At 42.3% G+C, this 23,039-nt stretch overlaps 1 protein-coding gene across 2 annotated transcripts; it reads left to right on the top strand.

The window, feature by feature from the left end:
• Positions 1-2,274: 2,274 nt before the first annotated feature.
• LOC129592053 (neural-cadherin-like) lies at positions 2,275-22,793 on the top strand. Of its 2 annotated transcripts, XM_055487992.1 has the most exons (26): positions 2,275-2,966; positions 4,816-5,006; positions 5,450-5,826; positions 10,349-10,617; positions 11,283-11,443; positions 11,833-12,059; positions 12,117-12,160; positions 12,233-12,278; positions 12,339-12,740; positions 13,104-13,351; positions 13,430-13,769; positions 13,987-14,084; positions 14,227-14,414; positions 14,474-14,863; positions 14,995-15,827; positions 16,158-16,942; positions 17,018-17,375; positions 17,470-17,890; positions 18,106-18,538; positions 18,789-19,287; positions 19,708-20,515; positions 20,731-21,135; positions 21,192-21,424; positions 21,484-21,759; positions 21,824-22,044; positions 22,214-22,793. In XM_055487992.1, exons 2-26 carry the CDS (start codon positions 4,852-4,854, stop codon positions 22,262-22,264), a joined length of 8,268 nt encoding a protein of 2,755 aa, XP_055343967.1. In that variant the 5' UTR covers positions 2,275-2,966; positions 4,816-4,851; the 3' UTR covers positions 22,265-22,793. The 2 variants fall into 2 exon arrangements, with proteins under 2 accessions (XP_055343967.1, XP_055343968.1); XM_055487993.1 differs by lacking the exons at positions 2,275-2,966; positions 4,816-5,006; positions 5,450-5,826 and adding an exon at positions 9,617-10,218.
• The last annotated feature ends 246 nt before the right edge of the window (positions 22,794-23,039 follow it).

Here is a 23,039-nt window from a genome sequence, read left to right as displayed (position 1 = left end):
AGTCAACCTTTGGATTTATTTGATTTATTTGTATGTTTTAGCTAGCACAAACAGCACCGAGCAAATTGTGTAACTGACCTGTGGCCAGCCAAGCCACGTACGGTACACGGCAAAGCACTGAATTAAATTAACGCTAGACAATTCGTTAGCAAAACTCTTGAAATGCCACTTTTAATCACGATTCACCTCGTACTAGCCGGCGTGCTCGGGCGATTATTGTGTCGGAAAATGTGACAACATGAGCATTTTTTCTGTGCTCAAGTAGTTTCGCGCGCGGCCCATTCGCACCGCTGTAAGTGCGGATCATTCTTTTCACATGTCAAAAAGTCAATTATGTTCGGCTTTACCCTGACACAGAGAAGCATTTTTCATGCCTATTCACCTAAAGTGCTGCTAATTATTTCCTCCCACAATGTTCAGCTGCGATGCAACATGTTTTAATTACATCTTCGGCATTGAAAAAGGAGGCTTTTTTAGTGGTCATATCGCTTGCTTCTTTGCGGTTATGCGCCGATAACTGAGGGAGTCCAACTGCGCACGCTGCTTAATTAACTTCAAAGTTAGGCGTAGACTCGCTCGAAGAATGCTGCGTAGTGCGAGCAATGCTTCACGAATCACGAGTACGTTGTTTTAAATAACGTAGTGCTCGCTTGTGAAATGAGTGAAATCTATACAGAAGAATAGTACGAGTATTTCTACAACTGCAAGCACATCTACTTACAAAAATATTCTTATAAGCGGCGCGAGTACTTGACTGCCTCAACATTCAGATTTAGAGTGAAATAGAAATATTTTTAGATATCAAAATATAAAACATCAGAATAAGGAATCGCAATGCGAAATTACACGACCGAATAATAGAAACTATCTCGTCTAAATTGGCCGGATGGTGTTCTCAAACCTAGTCCGATGCCGCCTGCACTCCCACGCTGGTCTTCTGTGATGATCCGCGGATACAAGAACTTTTTTAATAATTACGTCGTCTTTTTAATAATTACTAAATTTTAACAACTTTTCCTAAAATAATTACAGAGCGCAGCGGAGCGGGTATAATAATTGGGAAGACTTCTGTATCGTAGAAGCACACAATCAATAAATTATGCTTATCATTAACACAACTCCACTTTTTCCGCGGCACATTTTAATTGCTCGTTACGTGAAAACGTTTTTCACCTGGTTGTAACCAACTCCGTCACTATCAAAGAAATACGGAATTAACTGTCGTGTAGTTTACACTCGCGCCATTCTTGTAGGACAGGTATTGACCTTGTAGATTTAATAAATAGCCAAATAAAGTCGCATGCGCTTCAACCGTAAACAAAGATCGGTAGTATTCAATACGTAAACACCTGCCGCTGTTTTTGGCTGTACAGACTCACAGAGTACTAGTACCTGTTCCTTTCAAGTTTCGTGATTATCGCAATTATTTATTGATCGACTAGATCGCTTACAAAACGGCCTGGTGGCCCACGATGACGCTCTCTCAGCTTGCGAACACCGGTAAGGGCATAAGTAATTTGCGCATGTTGTGCGCGCTAATATCCATAAAACGAGCACCGGTTTATTGAAGTTAAAGCGGCATTTCACCCTGTTTTTAATAAAGACGCCATGGGATATTTCTCCCCAATGAAGGGAAAAATCGATGTTTAAAATTATATAAGCCAAGACTATCTTGGCGACTTCAGAGTACGGTGGTAGTAGAAGTGTTTCTGGAGTAAACCCGTAACATAAGCAGCACCTCGTTCCCGGGCGTCATTGAACTGCTCATGAATGGCCGAGCAGAGATGTTTCTCTGACTGCTCTGCTTTTCCCATCCCGGTGACGCCCAACCACGCTGACCCAGATTCCCGCATGCACAGTGCAGCCTCACAGTCTCGTCGTTCCTACAGCGTATTTTACGAGCAGATCGTTATCGTAGACATTTGCACACCGGCACCAATCAGTGATCATCAAAGCCTCCGTTCAGCCTGTCTGAAAATATTATTCAGATGAAAATAACGCAAAAAAATTTTTATTGAGCAAGCAAAATACGATAAAAATCGTGAATTATCTGAATAAGGTAGCGAAGCAGTAGCCGATGAGTCAGAAAGAAGCCGGTTTGCAGAAACGAAAAGTGGACCAAGTGGTACACTGGTACATGTACGAGTGCAGCCGTTGCATCATTCCATTGTGAAAGCCGTATTATACTGCGGATAGAAACGGTTCACCGTTCATGGACCAGTGCGATACTGCTGCCGGCCTCTTGTATCAGTGCAGTTTTTGCATCATCGGCGCTGTATGGTCTAGCGTGTGGAGAGCCTCGATCGAAAGACGAGCCGAGTGGTCTTGGTCTGCTAATCTCAAACGTAGCCGCTTGCGAATCGAGTTCATGTCAAGGCATCCGTCACGCTGAGCTCTCCATTTTGCTTATAAGCACGATCACTCGACGGCTCGTTCGAAATCAGGAATATATTTTTTTTGGAAATTTTCGTAACATTCAATATTTTTTCTTTTCCGCGATAAACAAGTTGCAACCCCTGCGAGACGTGACAACCGGACGGTGGTCAGCATACTGGTCATGTGGACCGGTCTAAAGCCGGATGATAGTGAACTGTCCAGGCTAAAAGTGCGTACGAGAGAGGCAATCAATCAAAATGGCCGACGGTCATTCAGGGTCTGCACGCCGCATTACGGGCTTGGTAGCCACTAGCCGGGCAGACATAGCGTTGAGTGAGCAGTCCCGCTGATCGTACGCATTCTTTATCGGAGTGCAGCGCAGGCACGCGTGCAGGCTTCTTTCATTTTGAATTCTCCCGATCTTCTGGAATGTGAATTTTTTGCAGCTGATTAGGACATCGCTGTATTGTTTCTGCATTGTTTGGATTTTTGTTTCATCTTTGGATTTACGTGGATTTATTGTGCTTGCTCATATTCGCTATTCGGTAGCATTTTATGCAGATTTCGGAAACGTTTGCAATCACACTACTGTAAGTACCGTCGAATGTGATTAAAATTTGCGGATGAGGAACTCGTTGAGTCCGACATAAATCACGTTATGGTTTAATCGTGCCATTCTGATTGCTGGTGGTATAATGACTGACTGTGAGCTTGGTGGAACGGTAATTACAGCATTTGGGCAATATTTGCAGAATATAAATCGTTTGATGTGTTTATTGATCCATAATAACGGTGCTGCTTTCACGGATTTTCACTTTTGCTAGTAATTTTTAAGTACATTGAAAAACATGTTTCCGCTGAACAGTTCTTAACTGTATTTTTATAAATCCCAGTTATCCACGATGCTATCATTTTACGGGTTAATTTACGTAGTAAGTGAATGGTATGCAAAAGAGTAGTTGAGTACTGTAATAAATACATCTCGTTGCGATATTCATGCAGTGTCCATTCGAATTCGGGCCATTCCAGAGATTCATTTAGTTATAGAATAGGGAATATGCGCGCTGATTGTGAGATGTACAATTACATTGTACAATACTCTGCGTCTGTAGTACCCTGTACCTTGACGTTGAATTGGCTGAGAGTTTGAGAAGAAAAAGATGTCCAAAATTTACTGTACTAATTTTTTACATCTATATTATAATAACATGTAAGGTCCATACGAGTACCACTGCAGCTCTTAGACAAAATTAATTTCATTAGTGAGTAGAACACTTTGGCTATTTCGTTTTGACTTCACCTACTGGTTGTAACTTGTAAGCAATCGCCGTTTAATAATCTTTCAACTCGATATACCGGTTTTTTGTTGCGGGAGGGTACCGAAATAGCTGCTAATCGGTCAGTCGAAAGATATTTTGAGCCCGATTAATATTCTTTAACGTGCGGGTTGATGACTGGATTATCGGAATGCATTTGTTGACTGCCTGATCAATAGAACGACTACTTGAGAATTTATAAAAGTAATTATGGTAGGCGATTTGGAATTTAATTGGAAATTCAATTTCTATTGAGGAGAGCAAATAGGCTGGCTATTAGCAGCGAGACCTGATTACTGGCAACCACCGGAAACTGGATAAAAGCTAGCACGTCCGAGCACGGCGGTGGGAAGCAATACCGTACGAGTTGCTAAATTGCTAACGTAAGGGGGAAAATAAATTAGGCTGCATTAGGTCTGGAGGGAAGGCTTTCCTAATTGAACTAGGTCATTGTTGCTGTTTTGCAGTACACATAGTCTGATATAAACATCTTGAAGAGCGAACGCTTCCTTCTGTTTTACTCAGTCGGCAACTTGAAAATTGCTTGCAATTTTTTGGAACATCGCAGTCGTTTCCATAAATAATAATTTAAGTAGTCCTGCACTGGAGTTTAACAATATTGCATTGTAGCAAATACTGAAATGTAACAAATTTGATATTCTAATTAGTAAAACTCACCATCAAACTGACCGCGTATATGATGTTGGGAAATCGGAATTATTTTTTTCCGAAAGATCCATTTTGTTTTTATCTTGAGTAAAAATTTGTTGGTAATAAAGCCACATTATGACTCTGTTCACAATCAGGACATCAACTGGTGGCGGCGTTGTATCTCCGTTTGATTTATTATTCTTTTTTGGCTAAATATTTAGCTTTTCGTTTTATTGTCTTTCGGTATTTGTACGAGTCGTGTTATGTTCAAGGGTGATTTATTTCGCTGTAATGCTGTCCACGGTGAATTGCTTGTTTATACAACCGTCTCCTAATAAGTAGTCGAAAATCGCTTCAAGAGTGTCATGAAAAATTTATATGTTTTGAACATGTGCGTCTGAGTTTCAAAATGGAAATGGGATTAGTTCTGGCATTAGACCCGGCGTGCATACTAAAATATTCCTGTTTGCAGAGGAATGCCAAATCAGAAGCATAAGAGGATATCCTCATGATAATCAGATCCAACTGGACCATGCGAAGTTTGGCGAATTTGTTAGCCTTCCTGTGGACGGTCCGGATGGCAACCGGACACCAATCCCTCAACCTTCCATGCCCCAATAATCCCTTGTCTTACAGGGAAGCCGGCTTCAGCGACTCTCAGAGGTATTATCGCCACTTCGTTAAATTATACTGTCTTATTCATTTTGTTCGTTTTCATATCAACGAGTGGAATAGCTTCTGGTTTCCATTTCCACTTTTTAATATTTACGGTATATAAAAATGTTATTTGCAGAACTGAATAATTGCGAACTTTTAATGTTTTATGCAGTTTTGGCCGGTAGTATTTGGTTTTGTTAGTTTCATGAAATGTTTTTCTGCGTGCGTAGTTTACTTTTGCCTAAACGCTAATAATAAAACTAGAAGTCACAATTTTGTTGCAAGGCAGTCTTAAATAAAGCGAAAATGCTTTACTTAAAGTTCAAAAATACGATTTCGCTTAAAATTTTAGTTTTCAAAAGTCTTGATGTTTGATTGCGTCATAAAATGGGAAAACTACTTTTGCCTGATGGTTGCGTACTTATTAATCCTCTAATTCCCGCATCCAGGGAATCGCCGGACAGTATCTTGTTGACCCGGTCAAAACGGGATTATCGGCTGGCTAAGCATGCGGTCGATCCCTTATTGTCCGGCACAGAGAGCCGGGCAGCACACTCCCGTCATCGCCGGAAACGGGCCGATCTCAATCCTATTCAAATGACCGTTAAGGAAAGCGACTATCAGATTGTGGGCAAAGAGATCCGCCGGCTCCAGCCGACAGGTGGCAGCCGGTCATTACGTTACTATTTACGTGCAGAGAATCCCTGGGTGGAATTACGCCCGGAAAATGGAGCAATCATTGTCAAAAAAGCCTTCGATTACGAGGGATTGGATGCGAGCAAGTCTATTGATTTTTTCGTTCTCATCAACGATACACTGACCGGAGGTAAGGAGAACACATCTAAATTTCCTGTGCTTGTGTAATAGAGGATAATCTGCCCTGCGTGTCAAGCCTTTCTGGGTTAGTTTTGATGGGAAATTGCATGCTTCGAGATGGGGGGCGATCACTACGGGAGATGAAGACTGTTAGTGGACGGTTTTTTCTTTTTGGCTCACTAGTGGGCTCTTGTACAGGAAACGACCTTGATGGGGTGCACGAACATGATGAACTGTTTCAACAAGGCGCACATTGTACTTGAGCGTTCACTGAGACTTGAATTTCAGAGCAAACGCGTTTTACGATTATGGCGTACTGTTTTAACAAACGAAATTACGGGAACATCCAGCTTTTAACAGAAGCATGTTAAGCAGCAAATTTACGCAAAAAGCCGCATTTTATACGACTTACGAATGGCTTACAAGTTAGTAAATGAGGGGCGTCATCTAAAGATGAAAATGTGTAGGTCCAGTTCCATAATTATTCACTATACGGACACTTTACCAGAAGTGTTTGACTTTAGAAGTTTAATTTTTCTGTTTCTAATTGAACGAATTTGTAAAATAATCATGTACTTGAGTGATCTTAATAAAATGAATGTACCTATCGGTTTTTATAATGGAATACCATTTGCGTAGTCACATGAAGAAAGTGATTATAAAAAGAGCTTATTATACGCGTATATGATTCGTAATCGTTCCGCTTCGATATGATTTTCCCACGGAGACTGGAAATAAATCTCATTCAGCATCTTAAACCGCCAAACGAGGATTCTGACCGCCCTTCTTTTGTGATCCATTTTCGAACAGACAGGTTCGAATCCTTCCCCACACCTCTGTCACTTTTATTTAAAAATCGAAAATCCTTGTGAATGTGTGCATTGAGTTAAAATGTGTCACAGATTTGTACGGATTTGAACCATGCATATTTTTTCCACAAATAATCCCTTTCATGCACAACGAGCCTGAAATAAGTCAGTCAGCTTCTAAGCTGTTATTCTTTTGGCATGTATTGATGATCCCTGTACAGTCAGAAACAGTTCACAATACCCGTATTTTGTAAAGAAAACTTTCGGTTTAAATTTTTTGCAGTAAACGTTGTGAAAAACATTTTCTAATTCGCAAGCGATGGCCTTCCGATCGAAAGTGGGCCATGTTGACTGTGCGATTAATGTTTTCTATTGAGCGACTCTGTTTTGTGTTTGGCATCACGCTGATCAAGGAATATCAACGCACCGAGTCTATTCGCATCGTAGATTCGCAGTCTGTCCTTGAGAAAAATTACAGTGCAAACATTGATGTACGTCGCTCGTAATTACGGGTTTACTGCTTATTTTAACTATGCTTCATTTCCTTGACGAGTTTTATGTGTATGCAGCTGATGTTTTTTCTTGTCTGTTGAATTTTTGCTAAACAGAGTGGATAGACGCTGTGATTAATCCGTGATATTTTCGTAAATTCATGTTTGTTTCGCAAAATAGCCATCGATCGCCAGTTATATAAACGTTAATAACGCTTTCGTGTGTGACAAGTAAAAACGCAAATCTGCTTTCTTAAGAAAGTGCTTCCGGGTGGCAGAAAATACTTATCTCTTATTTAAATCGATTTTTTTCATGTTCTTGTATTGCAATTGACCAGAAAGCTTATTTGAAAAATTATATCACAATTTTAATTATCGTATTAGCACGTATTTGCGTCAACCGTTGCAAAACTGGTGACAGTAAGCTGTTGCGATTAGACTGAGTCAGATTTTACATTAATTTCGCTTCCATGATATTGTTACTGTGTTTTGATTTACTTACTTTCATTCATTTTTAAAATTTTACGAATTTGGGTTTTCTGATTTTGACTTTGTCGTTCAATGGAATTTGTTAAAGAGATTAGTGGTAGATCATTGGATTTCCGGTGTGGGATGAGTGGATATCAGATTTCCTGGCAAATATATAAAAATATGCATTCACATGCCCGTTAACGTTTGGCACACTTTTGCCGCACAGAAAAGAAACGACGTGCTTAAGTGGTGAAAGAAGTAAGCCAGTAGGAGCATTCAGGGATTTTTGGGTGAGAGAGATGACAGCCGGTGAATTGCTGTCAAGAAACACAGGAGCGGATGCGGGAGTGATCATCACGTATGGCATCGCGAATATTAGGAGTACTACTGTAGTGCAGGAAATTGCGCTGCCTCATGTTATCGCACAGCCCAAGCGTTAACACTGCATCTCGTTGAGTGTGAAAACCTTTCAGCAACTTCTCTTGTCGATAGGGAAAAAACCAAGGGAGCGCTGATTTGGAGTATGTGTACAGATTCCGTTGCGGGCAGGAATTTGTCTAGTTGAGAGGACGTTTTGTCCTTCCAGGGAAAAGTCAGCGAACGCCTTGTTTAACGCTGCTATTCAAAGAATGTTGCGGCTATGTTTGGGATTTTTGTTAGGAACTAATGAATCTATTGACACTCGTCATGTTGCAGGCTAGGTCTGTAATCATTTATTTCGCGCTGTCAGTCACTTGATATTTACATTTCATGAGTTTGGAATTTTTTTCTACCTCTGAAGCATCAGACTAATTTACAAACTTGATGAAAAATAAGATAAGGCGGCAGCAGTGCAGTAAATTGGGGTGGTAGCTAATAATTTTGACCCGAACTGAGAACATTGCAAAAAGAAGTAAGCTTACATAACTTCACTCTGCAGTCTCTTCGACCATAGAAAAAATAATACTGTAAAATAAATGTTTTTGCTATGCTTCGACTATTGATGGTATATTTGACCGCTGCGCAACATAAAGAAAGTTATAAGGCTCGTTCAGCTGTTGGTGAGGAAAGTTATATTGGATAATGATTTTTTAAATTGTGCAAATTAATTGACTTGCTAATTTTTGTTTTGGTAAGAATGCAGTCAGAACTTCTTTGCATATTTCTGTCGTAAACGATGAGTAAGCGGTGTTTTATTGTGCGTGGATCTATCGCTTCCATATTATTTGATAGGATCGTTACGAAATCTGAGTATTGTCGTAAAGTGAAGAGGAGACATTTTTGCGTGACCCGGTAGATCGGCACTTGCTTGTGCTCGCGGGGTAGATCGTGTGAAAGTAGTTTTCATTTGACCAGACCGCTCCGACTCCAATCCCGACCCAGGACGGGTTTTTTGGGCACACATGTTTTGCGTAATTGACATGCGTGAAGTTGGGACCGGCGCTCTCTCCTCCTTTTGCACATATTGCGGATCATTCAGCTGGATGTGGCACATTCTCATTTAGACCGTTATAGACCGCCATCGATTTGTCCTATTTTGCTCTTTGATTTGCTGCTGGGGAGTTGCGGAGGGGAAATTTAACGGGTTACCCAAGTTTCCTGCCTACTGATCAGCCGCAAATAACATACTGTACACTACTGTGATTTTTTACTTTCATGTCAAGTTGTCCGCATTTGTAATACGGCAGACGCTCGGCCGAAAATCAAGTATCGCAGAATGCAGAGAAGAAGGATGACGGATAGCGGTGACTGGTCAACTGGAGGGAAAAACAATGTTAGCAAAGTGGCTGGTCTAATCATGAGAACGTTTGTTGACATTTATGCGTTGTAAGAGTCAGATCGCACTATGCAAGCAATAAAAAAGTTTTACATGCATCACGCTGATCTTGTCATTGTAAACTACTGTCGGAAAGATACAGAATTCACAACACAGCACCGCTCCAGAATTTTGCGAACAAACAGTCAGCAAAATATCTGCTGCGTTTTCAGTTTGGGGAAAGAAATCGTCTTTGTTTTGTTGGTCTGTTTTTTTCAGTAAGCCACAACTGATATGCTGTGCACAAGTTTGAAAAACCGTTAACGCTGTTATGCGACATTGAATTACGAACACTACAATTACCGTTTCCGCATTATCTTACTGTTAATAATTTTAATTATGCATTGGCATTAAATTTTGGTTTTGGAAGAAAGCTACAGTAAATACATCTGCATAAGTTTCTGTGCTTTTCCTAAGGGAAATAATTTGCAGATGCTTAAAACCAAATATTAATGTTTTTATATTCATCAAAGGATAGCTTGCCATAAATTTCGATTGTATCTGGCTAAAATTTAACGAAAGCGCTCATGAATGATCGAAGAATTCGGAATCCATGAATGCCCTGATTCGAAGTGTTGCAAATAGTTGAATGCAATCGGGGATAATCTTTCACATCACGTTTGCTGAGATGGTCTATTTTTGAAAATAGTCCGGAAATATTTAAAGCCAGTCGACTTTTTAATCCATCTGGCATTATCAATTCTGAGAATGATCCAGTGGTCAGAAGAGTGATAATGTGTTTTTAATAAGGCCATCTTGACAAATTCCCCCATCTTGCATAAAAGGGAAGATGAGCCCATCAAGAAGACAATTGCCAGAACCGTTTTCCTATAGCGGTCTGTGGGGAGTATTACAGGGGGGAAATAAATAAATATTGGCCTAGATTTCAAGTCTTATCCCAGCTCTAAAATGGAAATTGACAGTCTGGCACATCTGGATGTGAATCTCTGTTTGTCTATGTTGTAGCTGTGAATACGCAGCGAGTGACGATCACGGTGCAAGATGACAACGATACACCGCCGCATTTCATCAATGCGCCGCGTCCCTTCCAAGCTGTTGTGCCCATCAATGCGCCGGAGAACTTTCCTGTCTTCCGGCTAGAGGCAATCGATCCCGATGCTAATGCCCAAATCCGCTACAAACTGACCCGCGACCAGGCCGATGGCAAGTTCACTGTCGACGAGGTCACCGGTGATATTCGGACGACGGCAGCTGGCAAACACGATATTATCCAGGTTGGTATTATTCCTACCATGTTGTTGATGGCTGAAGGCTATTGATTGAAATTGTCCACTGGTTAAAAGGGCTGTTTTTCACTTTGTGGAAGAAATGAATTGTGTTGACCAGTTGAACGTAATGTAATTATAGGATGACCGTCTTTTGGAAGCGGAATAAGTAATACTGTGAATAATGTGATGAGGGATTGTAAGATTCTTAACTGGTCGACAGTCGGCAACTAATCAATTTTTCTTACCGTGATTCGCAGCATTTGCCCTTTTGAATACAGTACAGATAATATTGCAAACTGACTGTACGGTATTTAAATAAAAAGCTTGTATGAATTGATTTTTGCAGATAAAAGTTGATAATGATGCTGAATTTTTAGTATTGTGTGCTATTCTTTATTACTCTTTTGAACATTCTTATTGTAATCGTATGGGTACTCTTTTGTCCGCATGCATATTTCAAGAGCTACCTGCAAGTAGTTACTGCAGAAAGCTGGGTTATAGAAAGTTACTGTAAAAAGAAAGCTTTTTGTAGTTATTCAATGTTGATTCATATTTTGATATTTACATTGGAATTAGGATTATGGATAGAAATATGGTTGAGCTGGAGCTTTCTCAAATTTTATTTTTGCTGTTTAAGTAGCTTTGTCACTCAGACAGTGGTTGTTTTCCAGGATCGTGAGTATGTTATTTACGTGCGTGCAGAAGACCGCAACGGAATTAATCAGAACACCGAAGACGAGCGTGTAAGCATCGTGGGCGGACGCCGACCACCACAGTTTTACGAGCAACAGTATACCGTCAATGTACCGGAAAACAAACCGCCGAAATCGAGGTAAGGTCAAGTTGCGGGGGCGTTCTCTCTTGATGGCAGTGGGTCTGTTTGGCAAATGTCCGAAGTGCTAGGCACTCTAAAACTTGTAAGATGCTCATGACTTTTTGCGCCTCACCGACCATGTCCAAACTGCTGGTTGGCTGGTGATACGTGAAGAGCCTTTTGTTTGGATGCATCGTAAAGAATTTTTATCGAGAGAAATCTGGATTCAAAATTTAGAAACAATTCTTATTAGAAGGGTTAAAATAAAAATAAACTCAACCGAAAATTTTAACTATCTGATTGATTATTAATTAAAAATCCTTTGAGGTTCTCGCTGTATTTCTGGTTAATGGTTTCCTAATATTATAATACATCACAGTATGAATTTTAAATTGTTTCGATTGTAGTATCATTTCCGTTCGGGCAAGAAGCTTTGCGGATAAGCAGATCTCCTACTCACTGGACAACGACGATTCAAATATGTTCAAAATCAATCCAACTTCCGGTGACATTACATTAGAAAAGCCATTGGATTATGATGACCCTCGACAACCCAAAACGTACTTGTTGACGCTCTTGGCTAAAGAGAGCGGTGGCATGAGCACTGCCGTTCGGCTAACGGTCAATGTTAAAGGTACATAGCCCATTCCCGGTCTGGGTTGCTTTGAATCACTGCTTTTTTGTATTTCAGATGTGAACGATAACGCACCGAAATTCGGTTTGCCAATTTATCAGGTAACATGAAACGCGCCAATTTATCAGGTAACATAACATGCTTATTTATATGCTTATTTAAAATTTTTTTAGGGATGGGTTGACGAAGATATTTCCACAGAAGCAGAAATTTTAACAGGTAATTTTGCAGCAGCTTTTCTGAAAAAGATGTGGTTTCAAATTATTTTCGCCATATTAGTGACGGCGAATGATCCTGATGAGGGTGATAATGGTTTCATCGATTACTCTATCAACGATCCAAACTTTAAAATCCGTAAAGCCGGTAACTCCGGCGTGATCTATGCTGCGAAACGATTGGATGCCGATCGGGTCAAACAGTACGAGGTAATCGTAACCGCCACGGATCGCGGATCACCGGCACGTTCCAGCACGAGTACGGTGCGCATCTTTACGTTCAACACCAACGACGAAGTTCCCACGTTTAGCCAGATGGTGTACACGGCTAGTTTGGAAGAGAACGCTCAGCCCAGTGCTGTCGTTGCCACAGTATATGCGACGGATATCGATGGGGATAAAGTTTCTTATGGCTTTGTCGGCACCGGGGCAGCGGTCGGACAATTTGTCATTGATAAAGATACCGGTATGGTTTGGAGAATAACGCGTTATACCTAGTTGTAAATACTTAGTAATTGTATTCGAGACATTTTTAACGTTTTATTCTTTCTGGTACCAGTAGGGTTTTGTGGTAAAAAATTCATACTATGACACTTTTCTTTTTTTTCAAATTCCTCCAAAGTCTAAATGGGATATTTTTCGAGCGCATTGGATAATCCGATACTACTGTTTACAAGCAGCAGTAATGACAATTAACAAAAATTTCGTTTCAAGTGATTTGAGCTGAAGCAAATCGTTACAGCGATAAATATTATCGTGATTGTTAACAACTGCTAATAAGTGGCGGGAAGTGTGTCAACAGTGCGACTTAACGCTACTTATATTTCAGGTGTGATACAGTTATGGAATCAGCCCGTTAAACTCGATTTGGACAAGTATGAGCTGAATGTGACGGCCACTGACGATGGGAGCTGTTGTAAAGCACAGAATGGTCTGCGCCACACCAGTACCGCGTTGGTCATTGTTAGTGTAACGGATGTCAATGACAACAAGCCCGTGTTTACCAATTGTTCCGATTATGAGCGCAAACGTCCGACCGTGATGGAAGAGAAGTCGCAAGGCACTTATGTCACTACGGTACAATAACTGCCGATAATAGTGTTAAATCAGAAGCTAACAAGGCAAATCCGCTGACGCGAGTGATGTCCTTTCTAGGTCCACGCTGTCGACCAGGACAGCGGGATGAACGGCAAGATAACGTATGAGATTGAGAAGGATTTCCAACAGGCCCAGCGCTTTGACATTGATCCGGAAACCGGCGTCATAACAACACGTGGCCGGTTTGACCGCGAGAGTAACCGCTATGTCAGTGTGACTGTCATTGCGAAAGACGGTGGCATGCGACCGCTGATTGGGATCTGCTCGTTTCAAGTGGAATTATTGGATGAGAACGATAATCCTCCCGTATTCGAAAGAACGCAGTATGAGACAACCGTTAGACAGGACAGGAAACGCGGACCGGTCATTGCCGTAATTGCTACTGATGCTGATGCAGGTTGGAAATATTTTTCACCGGGTTTTTTTCCGAATTATTGCGCTTGCGTTCGAAATTGAATATTGTTTGGGAATTGCCTACTCAAGGATTTTAAAAGACATTAAAACGTGCACGTCAAAAAGCTGAAATGCCGTTGTTAGCTGTCAATATGCTGTTACTGTTGCAGTTAACTTGATGCATTCGTCGTTACGTTAGCTCTGACCTTTAATTTTTATAGGTCGGAATTCCGAAATCGAATATTCTTTGGATGCTAATGATCAGCTGACCCAGAGATTATTTGGCGTCGATAAAGATACCGGGTGGATTTATCTAAAGGTACATTTATTTTTCTGTTAGAAATTATTTTGTCGCTTTTGTTCCGCGATTGATTCGAGTGTAAGTAACAAAATCTGTGCGATTTAAAAGCTGTTTGTTGGGCGAGTTTTACTGTCGAATAAGGTTTACGATTTCTTCGTAGGATTCGCTGCCGGCATCACCACGCCAGTATGAAATGACAGCGGTTGCTAGTGACAAGGGCGAACGATCTCTATCCGGGCGAGTGCCGGTGATGATTCGTGTAACAGATGTTTCATCACGACCTCCAAAATGGGTGCAAGTTCCGAAGTCAATCTCGATTAACGAAACTGTCCAACGAAATCACATTTGGTATTTGTATTTCATCGCTGCGCAAATGATCTTATGCATATTTTTCATAATTTTTGCAGTGCGACGATCAAAGCAACTTCCGAAATTCCCACTAATAAGAGAATATTTTACGAGTTACTGAACGGTAACACTCTGGATCGTAACAGGGATCAACACTTTCTGTTAAAGCGACGAAAGGACGATGCCGGCGACGATATTGCTGATCTCGTGGTGTATAAACCCTTGGATTTTGAAACCACTCCGCGGTTCAATTTGACCTTGCAAGCCAAGAATGATCTTGATCCGCAACTGGACGAAACCATCAATATTGTTGTGGATCTTATTGACCAGAACGATGAGATACCGCTGTTTGAAAGATCACCGGTGTTAACTGTCTTGGAGGATGAACCACCACTGACCATCGTTGGGCAAGTGAGAGCCAAGGATTCGGACGGAGATGCTCGATTTAGGTAGAATAGCGAAACGAAGTTGTTGTAGGAAGCCGTTAGTTGGTGGCACGGAACTGTTTTGTTTTATGCTTGGCATCTTAACTCTTGCTTCAATATAATAAGCTTAAAATAACCGATACTTCTGTATTTAGATCGATTACATATTCGATTGACCAAGATTCGTCGAATGGAGACTGGCGTTTCTTTGAGATTGACCCCAAGGAAGGGATTATTCGGACTAAAACCAGCTTTGATCGCGAGCACAAATCTAAATTCACAGTGTCCGTTGTAGCGTCTGACGGTTTCCCTTCCGCAATCCCAGGCGTTGTCGGTCCCAATACTAACAAAATTTACGTGCGAATCGAAATCGGAGACAAGAATGACAACGTACCGTTCTTCGAACAACCGCTGTACGAGGCGTCCGTTCAAGAAAGTGCACCGGTTGGCCATACAATCATGCAAGTAGTAGCCAAAGATAAAGACGAACTGAATAACCTTCGCTATCAAATCACACGCGGAAATGTGGCCGGTGTCTTTGCTGTTCAACCATCAACCGGTGTAGTATTTCTGAACGGAGAACTGGATTATGAGACGCTCAGGGATTACAACCTGGTTCTGGTCGTGTCGGATGGTGCGCATCAGAACGAGACTCGTCTTCATGTTGTGGTGCAGGATGTCAACGACATTGCGCCGGTGTTCACCAGTAAAAAATACACCACACAGATCATGGAAGAGGATGCCAGTGGCCTACCAAAAGAGCTGCAGTTCAATCCGAAAATCGAAGCTACAGATGGTGATACGGCGCGAAACGATCCGATTCGATATTCCTTGGTCGGACAAGGCGTTGGAGAAGTGTTCGTCATTCCGGACGATCGGTATGCGAAGATTTTGATCACTAAACCGCTTGATCGCGATCCACCGAAGGGAGATCCGGTGTGGACTTTCACTATTCTAGCAAAGGATGAAGATGGCAAAGGACTTACGGGTACAAAAAAAATTTTGGGAAAGCAGATCGTACTTATATGAAAAGCGGCTACTTCGCTGTTTTGCTTGATATAATGTACTGTAACTACGTGTCAAGTAAGCAAGTAACCCATGTGTATAGCTTATTTCCACTCCTTGTTCCCTAATCTGAAATTTATTTCGTAATGTGCGTCACACCACCTAGTGTTATTAGTTTGTATCCGAAAAATCTTTTCGACGCACCGGTTTCGATTCCGGTTTCTTATTTTTTATTGTGGGGTCAGTTGAATTGCACTGTTCCTGATGCACTTTCAATGCTGATTAAATGTTTCATGGAGACTGATTTCTGCAGGTTACGCTGACGTCGAGGTACGTTTGCTGGACATTAACGACAACGATCCCGTATTCCCTTCGGTAAAGACGGTGGGTGCGGTCAAGGAGAACTCGCCAGTGGGTACCCGCGTGATGACCATGTCGGCACTGGATTATGATGACCCCAACGCCGATCGTAATGCTATCGTCCGCTATGATATCCTTCGTAATGTGATGGGCGATAACGGCCAGCCCATCTTCGAGATTGATGCAGAGTCGGGCGTGGTGAAGACCGCTTGGGCTGGGTTGGACCGCGAGCGGGTGGCATCGTATCAGATTGTTGTTCGTGCAACCGATGGTGGAGGCCGCACAGGAACCGGTACAGCGACTATTGATCTGCAGGATGAAAACGACTCCCCGCCTAAGTTTCAAAGGAAACAGTACTCGCAGTCGATTGATGAAACTCCAGGGAGCATCTTGCCGAATAATGCGGTGCTGGATGTCGGAGTAAATGATGCGGATATAACCAACAACTTCGTTTATGATATTGTGAAACCGTGCGCCAAAGATGAATATGGATGCGAACACTTTTACATAAATTCAAATAGTGATGGGTCAGGATCGTTGTTTGTGCTGGCACCATTGGATTTTGAGAACGATCAACACCGTGCTGGGTTCAGGTTCAGGATTTTCGTGAATGATCGAGGCGATTTGACCAAACCAAAAGATACCGCCCAGGTGCAGATTACATTAAACGATATCAACGATAATCCACCAAAGTTTGACAAGCCAAACCAGCGCGTTGAACGCCGAGAAGATATTCGGGTAAAGCAAACTGCAGACACCAAGTTCGGTTATTGTATGAGCATTGTTTTTAATTTTTTTGGGTATTCGATGCAGGTCGGGGAGGAATTGGCAACTTTCAAAGCTACTGATGCCGATAACGATGGAAAATCGCAAGTGTCATACCGCATCAAACGATCTACTGATCCCGGACGTCAGTTCACGATCGGCCCGGAAGGCATCGTGCGTGTCCAGCAGCCACTGGATCGGGAGAAAGTTGAAACGCACTATGTTGAAATTCTGGCTGTCGATGATGGAACACCAAAACTCACGTCCACGGCCACGTTGACGGTTCACTTACTGGATGTGAACGATAATCCGCCCCAGTTCGCGGAAGACTATAATCCTGTGGTTTTCGAGAATGAACCTCCAGATCAGCTGGTTGCCGAAGTTAGCGCCATGGATCCAGACTCAGGTACGCATTCGTTGTGTGTTTTGCATCGTTTTATGCTGGTTTTGGATATCGTTACCATCGGACTATAATTACGTATTGTATATGCTAACTGTAGGAACAAATCACGGCGGGCCTTTTACGTTTTCCTTCCCTCATCCCAACAACAATCCGGCTCATAATTTTTTCCGATTGGAGCCGAAGAACTCTGGTGGTGCAAATGGCAATGGCTCGGCTATGATTTATACTACCCAGACATTCGATAGAGAAGATCGGAAGTACTATTATGTTCCCATCATCATTGAGGATGTTGGCGGAATGTCTGGAACCAGTACGCTCACGGTGACCATCGGTGATCGTAATGATAACGAAATGTTCCCGGGAAGCAAGGAGATTTTTGTATACAATTACATGGACAAAATTAATAATGTGGAAATCGGGCGTGTGCACGTGGAAGATAAAGACGACTGGGACCTGCCGGATAAACAGTTTACATGGGCCATGGGCACGGAGCCGAGTCCGTATTTCGATTTAAACAGGTGAAAAATTAATGTAATAGTTTGATGCATTGAAACTAGTATTAACAAAACTTCTGTATCTTCTGCACCCGCAGTCAGCGACGGCACTAGCATTCGGTCATAATGACTGCACAACAATAATAATATGATATTATAATATGATGAACCGTATAAAGATTTTAGCGAGCGTGGTTGAGTACGTTTCTTATGCTATATTACATCTTCGATTCACATAGGGACACTGGTATGATTACCATGAAGAGAGGAGCTACCGAAGGCCAGTATCGTTTCTCAGTGGATGTTTTGGACAAAAAATACGAGAAAAGCGTGACATCGACGGTTGTCGTCAACGTGATGAGTGTGACCGAGGAAGCAGTGGCCAAGTCTGGCTCCATACGTCTTCGAGGCATCTCAGCTGAGGATTTTATTCAGATTGGACCAGATGGAAGCTCGAAGTACGACAAATTCAAGGAGCTTGTCAAGAAGTTAACCGGTGCCAAAGTAGTGGAAATATTCTCGGTCATATCACCGGACCGGACCAAACCGCCGTATACAGATGTGCGATACTCTGCCCACGGATCACCACTGTATTCGCCGGTATTGCTGGATGGAGTGTTGGAATTGAACCGAGAAGATGTGGAAAACACGTTAGGAGTGAAGATTGATATGGTAAACCTGTAATTTACTATTCAGAGACTCTAGCATGGACCAGCTTAACATATGTCTGTATCTATGAATAACTTAGTGCTAATAATACGTTTCTGGAATATGTGGCGGATTCAGAAATGCAGGAACTTGTTTTAAGTCGGACATTAGTACGTATGCGTCAAAAATCAGTGGTTAAAATTTGTTAAAAATAAATTAATACCGTTACCCATTTATTTTTGAATTTGAAATTTTTGTAAATATTTTTTTTCAGGTTCCTATAACATTTTGTAACGATGACATCTGTGAGGAGGGCTGCACAACACTCCATTCTGTCCCTTTGGATGATGTTGCCACTTTGATAAATGCGAATAAAACTTCCCTCTTGGCCGTAACGATTAAACACGAGCGCCAGTGTGTTTGTAAAGCCACCGATTTCAGGAAACCGGAGTCGTGCGCTACACTGCAGTGCTATAATGGTGGCGTTTGTCGCGATGATTGGGAGCCCCATCCCTATTGTGAGTGTCCTGATGGCTTCGATGGACCGCGATGTCAACGAACCATGCGAAATTTTAAAGAAAATTCATTCGCATGGTTCCCTACGCTTGAACAATGTCAGGATTCGCACTTGAGTTTTGAGTTCATGACCGAAATACCGGAAGGATTGTTGGTGTATAATGGACCGATTGGAACCAAGAATGGCGCTAAGACAGATTTTCTGGCAGTAGATTTATCGAAAGGTCGTCCCAGAGTGCATCTTGACTTGGGATTCGGTAAGTTTCTCTGTTATTTTCGGAGTTGAAATTTATGACGACAGTTGATTGCTTTGTTTTCGATGTCTAATTATTAATATTTTATTTTATTTACTGCAAGACGCGCTAGTCGTACGTTTACTATGTGGCAGCAGCAGTAAAAGACGCTTCAGTTAATATTGAAATCGATTGAATAAATACCTTCGTAGTTCAGGAGCAAAGGCAGCGACTGCGAAATGTAAAGTGTAAACAGTCACTACTACTGTGATGCGGTTTTTGTCTTGTACGTTAAAATTTTTAGTTTTGGTTGCCTTAGTGGAAAATTGTTTTCTTGTGAATAAACTTGAACGGTTGTTTTCGTTTCTCGGAATTTCAGTAATGGTTTCGATCATATTACATTTGAAGCGATGTTCGTAATTCTGGAAATGCAAATGATTACAGGAACGCCATTGAAATTGGAAGTTGCAACGCGTCGACCGATCAGCGATGGATCATGGCATCGTTTGGACATCTACTGGTCTGGTCAGAGCGCACGTATCGTCGTCGACTGGTGCCGTGACTCTAACATCACCGATCCCGAGGAAACTTCTGGAACTCCCTCAAATGACCTTTCTGCTTGCGAAGCGCGCGGCCAGACGCTTGGCTTTCAGACCGGACTGAATGTCCATCAGCCGTTGCAGTTGGGCGGACTGTATGGCGTTTCCAGCTCATCCACGCCCTTTTCACAGCGGTCCTTTGAAGGCTGCATGCGGAATGTCATCTACAACGGAAATATGTACGACATGCAGTCAAGTGGACACGCTAAAGAATCTGCACCGGGCTGTGAGCCGTCGGATCGCATGTGCGGCGGCGGACCGAACGAGATATCCCGGAAGTGCATCAATGGACAGTGCATCGGGACATACTATGATTACCATTGTGAATGTTATCCGGGATTCAGGGGCGAGCAGTGTAATTTCCGGACCAAGGAGAAGTCGTTTGAGAAGCGGAGTTTTATGCGATTGGAACTGGCGTTTGACATCAACGAATACTCTAGTTCGTTGCAGCTGATGTTCCGGACCCGGAAAGCTTTCGGTCAGATATTTGCGGCGACCAGCATTAGCGGTGGAGAGTATTTGATCTTGGAGATCAGAAATCATACGCTGCATTTCCGCTACGACCTGAACCCGAATAAAAACGAGGAATACATTTTGACGTTGGGAGATTTTCCAGTGGATGATGGGCGATGGCACACTGTCAGAGTCAACCGGTAAGTTAAGACTCTTGATTGTGAACGATGAATTATTTATGTGTCGTGGAAAAAGAGGAAGTAGAAGAGTCCGTAATGTTATAAGTGACATGATACTACATCCGTTCAAAACATGTTGACTGGTGTATTTTTTATCCAAAGATTTCTCATATGCAACCAGTACAATGCGCTGAATTTCGGATTGATACACTATTAAATGTTCATTGATGTTATAGATATGGTGCGGATGCGGTGATGACCATTGACGGAGGCGACGGACGACGGTATGGAGAACTAATTTCTCCCACACCTGCATCCCATCGGAAGATGAAACTACAAAAGGAAGCTACCTTGGGGGCTCGCGTTCAGGAACGCGGCATGTCGGAATTCGAAGTGGTGTTTGACTTTGAAGGCTGTATGAACGATGTCCGCTACGACGGGGAATCCCTGCCGATGGATCACAACGAACAAAGCAACCGAGCTAGAATTCTGACGGCTGTCAACGTAACCGACAACTGTGAGTCCAAAGATCCCTGTAAGGGGTTTATCTGCCCCGATCCGATGATCTGCGTGGATCTGTGGCGGCTGGCATCGTGCCAGTGTCCACCTGGATTCAAAAAGTCCGATGACGCTAGTGACAGGTACAATTGAGATTAATAGCCATTGAAGTAGGTTTGCGTGACGATTGTGATTGTAGGAGTAACTGCGTAGATGTCAATGAATGTGAAGAGGATCCAGGGATATGTCGAAATGGTGGAACATGCCAGAACTTTATTAAAACTGACAAGACGGATCGCAGTCCCGGATATGCGTGCATGTGCCAGCCTGGTTACGTCGGGCAGAACTGCAATGCGGCGATGAAAGAGCAGCGGCTAGGGATGTCGTACGGTGCTATCATTGCGATGGTGATATCGGCAGTCGTACTTCTATGTAAGCATCGGTAACAGTTTAAATGCAGCACATGTTGCAGATTTTTTCTGTTTTTGCAGCGTTCTTTGTGTGTATCATTTTCTACACGAGAAGACGCCGGGCCTACGACGAGAAAATGGCTCTGACCATTGATCCGGATGACGACATTCGGGAAAATATTGTCTCGTACCATGATGAAGGCGCCGGTGAGGAAGATATGCAGGCGTACGATATCACGCCGCTGCGCATTCCCATCGGGCCGGGCGTGTTGCCGCATCCCGGCAAGGATGATCCCAGTCGAAAAGCCATCCTTCCGCCGGAAGGTCTCCGGCCTGGGCAGGTTCCCGGAGCCAGACGTAAGTTCCACAGTACTGTTTGTGGATTTTCTTACTGATCTTTAATAAATTTATCGTTATTTAGCCATAGTTGCGGGTGATGGTGGAATGCCTGACTTGCCGACACTCCTGCAGCAGCGCTTGCAGGAAGCCGATAACGATCCCATGGCGCCGCCATATGATGAGCTCAGATTGTACGCCTATGAAGGCGGAAACGATACTCCAGTTGATCTCAGTGACATCGAAGACCGTGACGAAGAAGAGGGCGATTATGATTATCTGAAATCTTGGGGACCAAGATTTGAGGTTAGTTTGTTAAACTGATATAAATTTTGTCGATTACACTGACGATTAATTTGCTTGTTTTGCGGCACTTCTTTCTGTGTTTTGCAAGAAAAGACACTGGTATCGCCAAGAGTTATAAATAAAGCAAACACTCAGGATTTTTTAAGATTTGGTTTTCTTTATTTTTCAGAAACTGGCCAAATTATATGCAGAAACTGCCGAGGACGATGAGAACCTATGATCCATTTTTAAAGGATTATCGGTTGATTTCTGTGACTGTCGGCTTGGTGCAAAAGCAAGCCGGCCGGTGATTGTGAACATTTCCTACTACACTGCCAAACCTTTTATAATCAGTGGATAGCCATGAGTTTTAGTCAGAGTTTTGCTCAGTTATCGTTGGGCGTTGCAAGTCAGTGTACAGTTGGACATGGGGTGGCTGCCTCGTGAGAGGCACATTGGGGGTGCTCTGTGCGACCAAGATACGTTGCATTTTTGTTGTTTTTAGTTTCTAGTACAGCCATAAGGTTGTCGGTTTCTTAGTACGAGTTCAGAATGATGCTGAGTAAATGTTTCACTTGTTTTTTGACCAAAGCCCGTGATGAGGTCTCTCCTGGTATTTTGTACGAATGTGCTCGTTAGTATCGTCTGTACTTGCATGGGTTCTGTACAGATGGCGTTTTTTGAATCCTTTGTTTGTGTATTAACAAATTTTTTTGTTTACTATGGTTGTATTGTTAACTGATCTGATTGATTAAACACTCGGAACATGGGATTTTCATGGAAGCAACAATTAGCGGAAAATTGTAGTAAAATAAGCGGTACTTCTATTTACGTAGTAGTAGTAGTACGTAGTTTCTTGACTACCAGAAAAAGCCCCAAGTGACCTTCTTCCGAATAATATTGCGTTTGTTTTGTGGAACTCAAAATCGAAGGAGAACGATCTTTTGAAAAATAGATCGCAAAAAAATTAGAAAAATACTCTGACAGATGGCAAAAATGGTTGTATCAAAAAATTC

The sequence above is a fragment of the Paramacrobiotus metropolitanus genome, unplaced genomic scaffold (assembly GCF_019649055.1).
Source record: "Paramacrobiotus metropolitanus isolate TYO unplaced genomic scaffold, Prichtersi_v1.0 Parri_scaffold0000049, whole genome shotgun sequence".
Taxonomy (NCBI): Eukaryota; Metazoa; Tardigrada; class Eutardigrada; order Parachela; family Macrobiotidae; genus Paramacrobiotus; species Paramacrobiotus metropolitanus.
The sequence above is the reverse complement of the archived record's forward strand: the minus strand, read 5'-3'. Positions and strand labels throughout refer to the sequence as shown.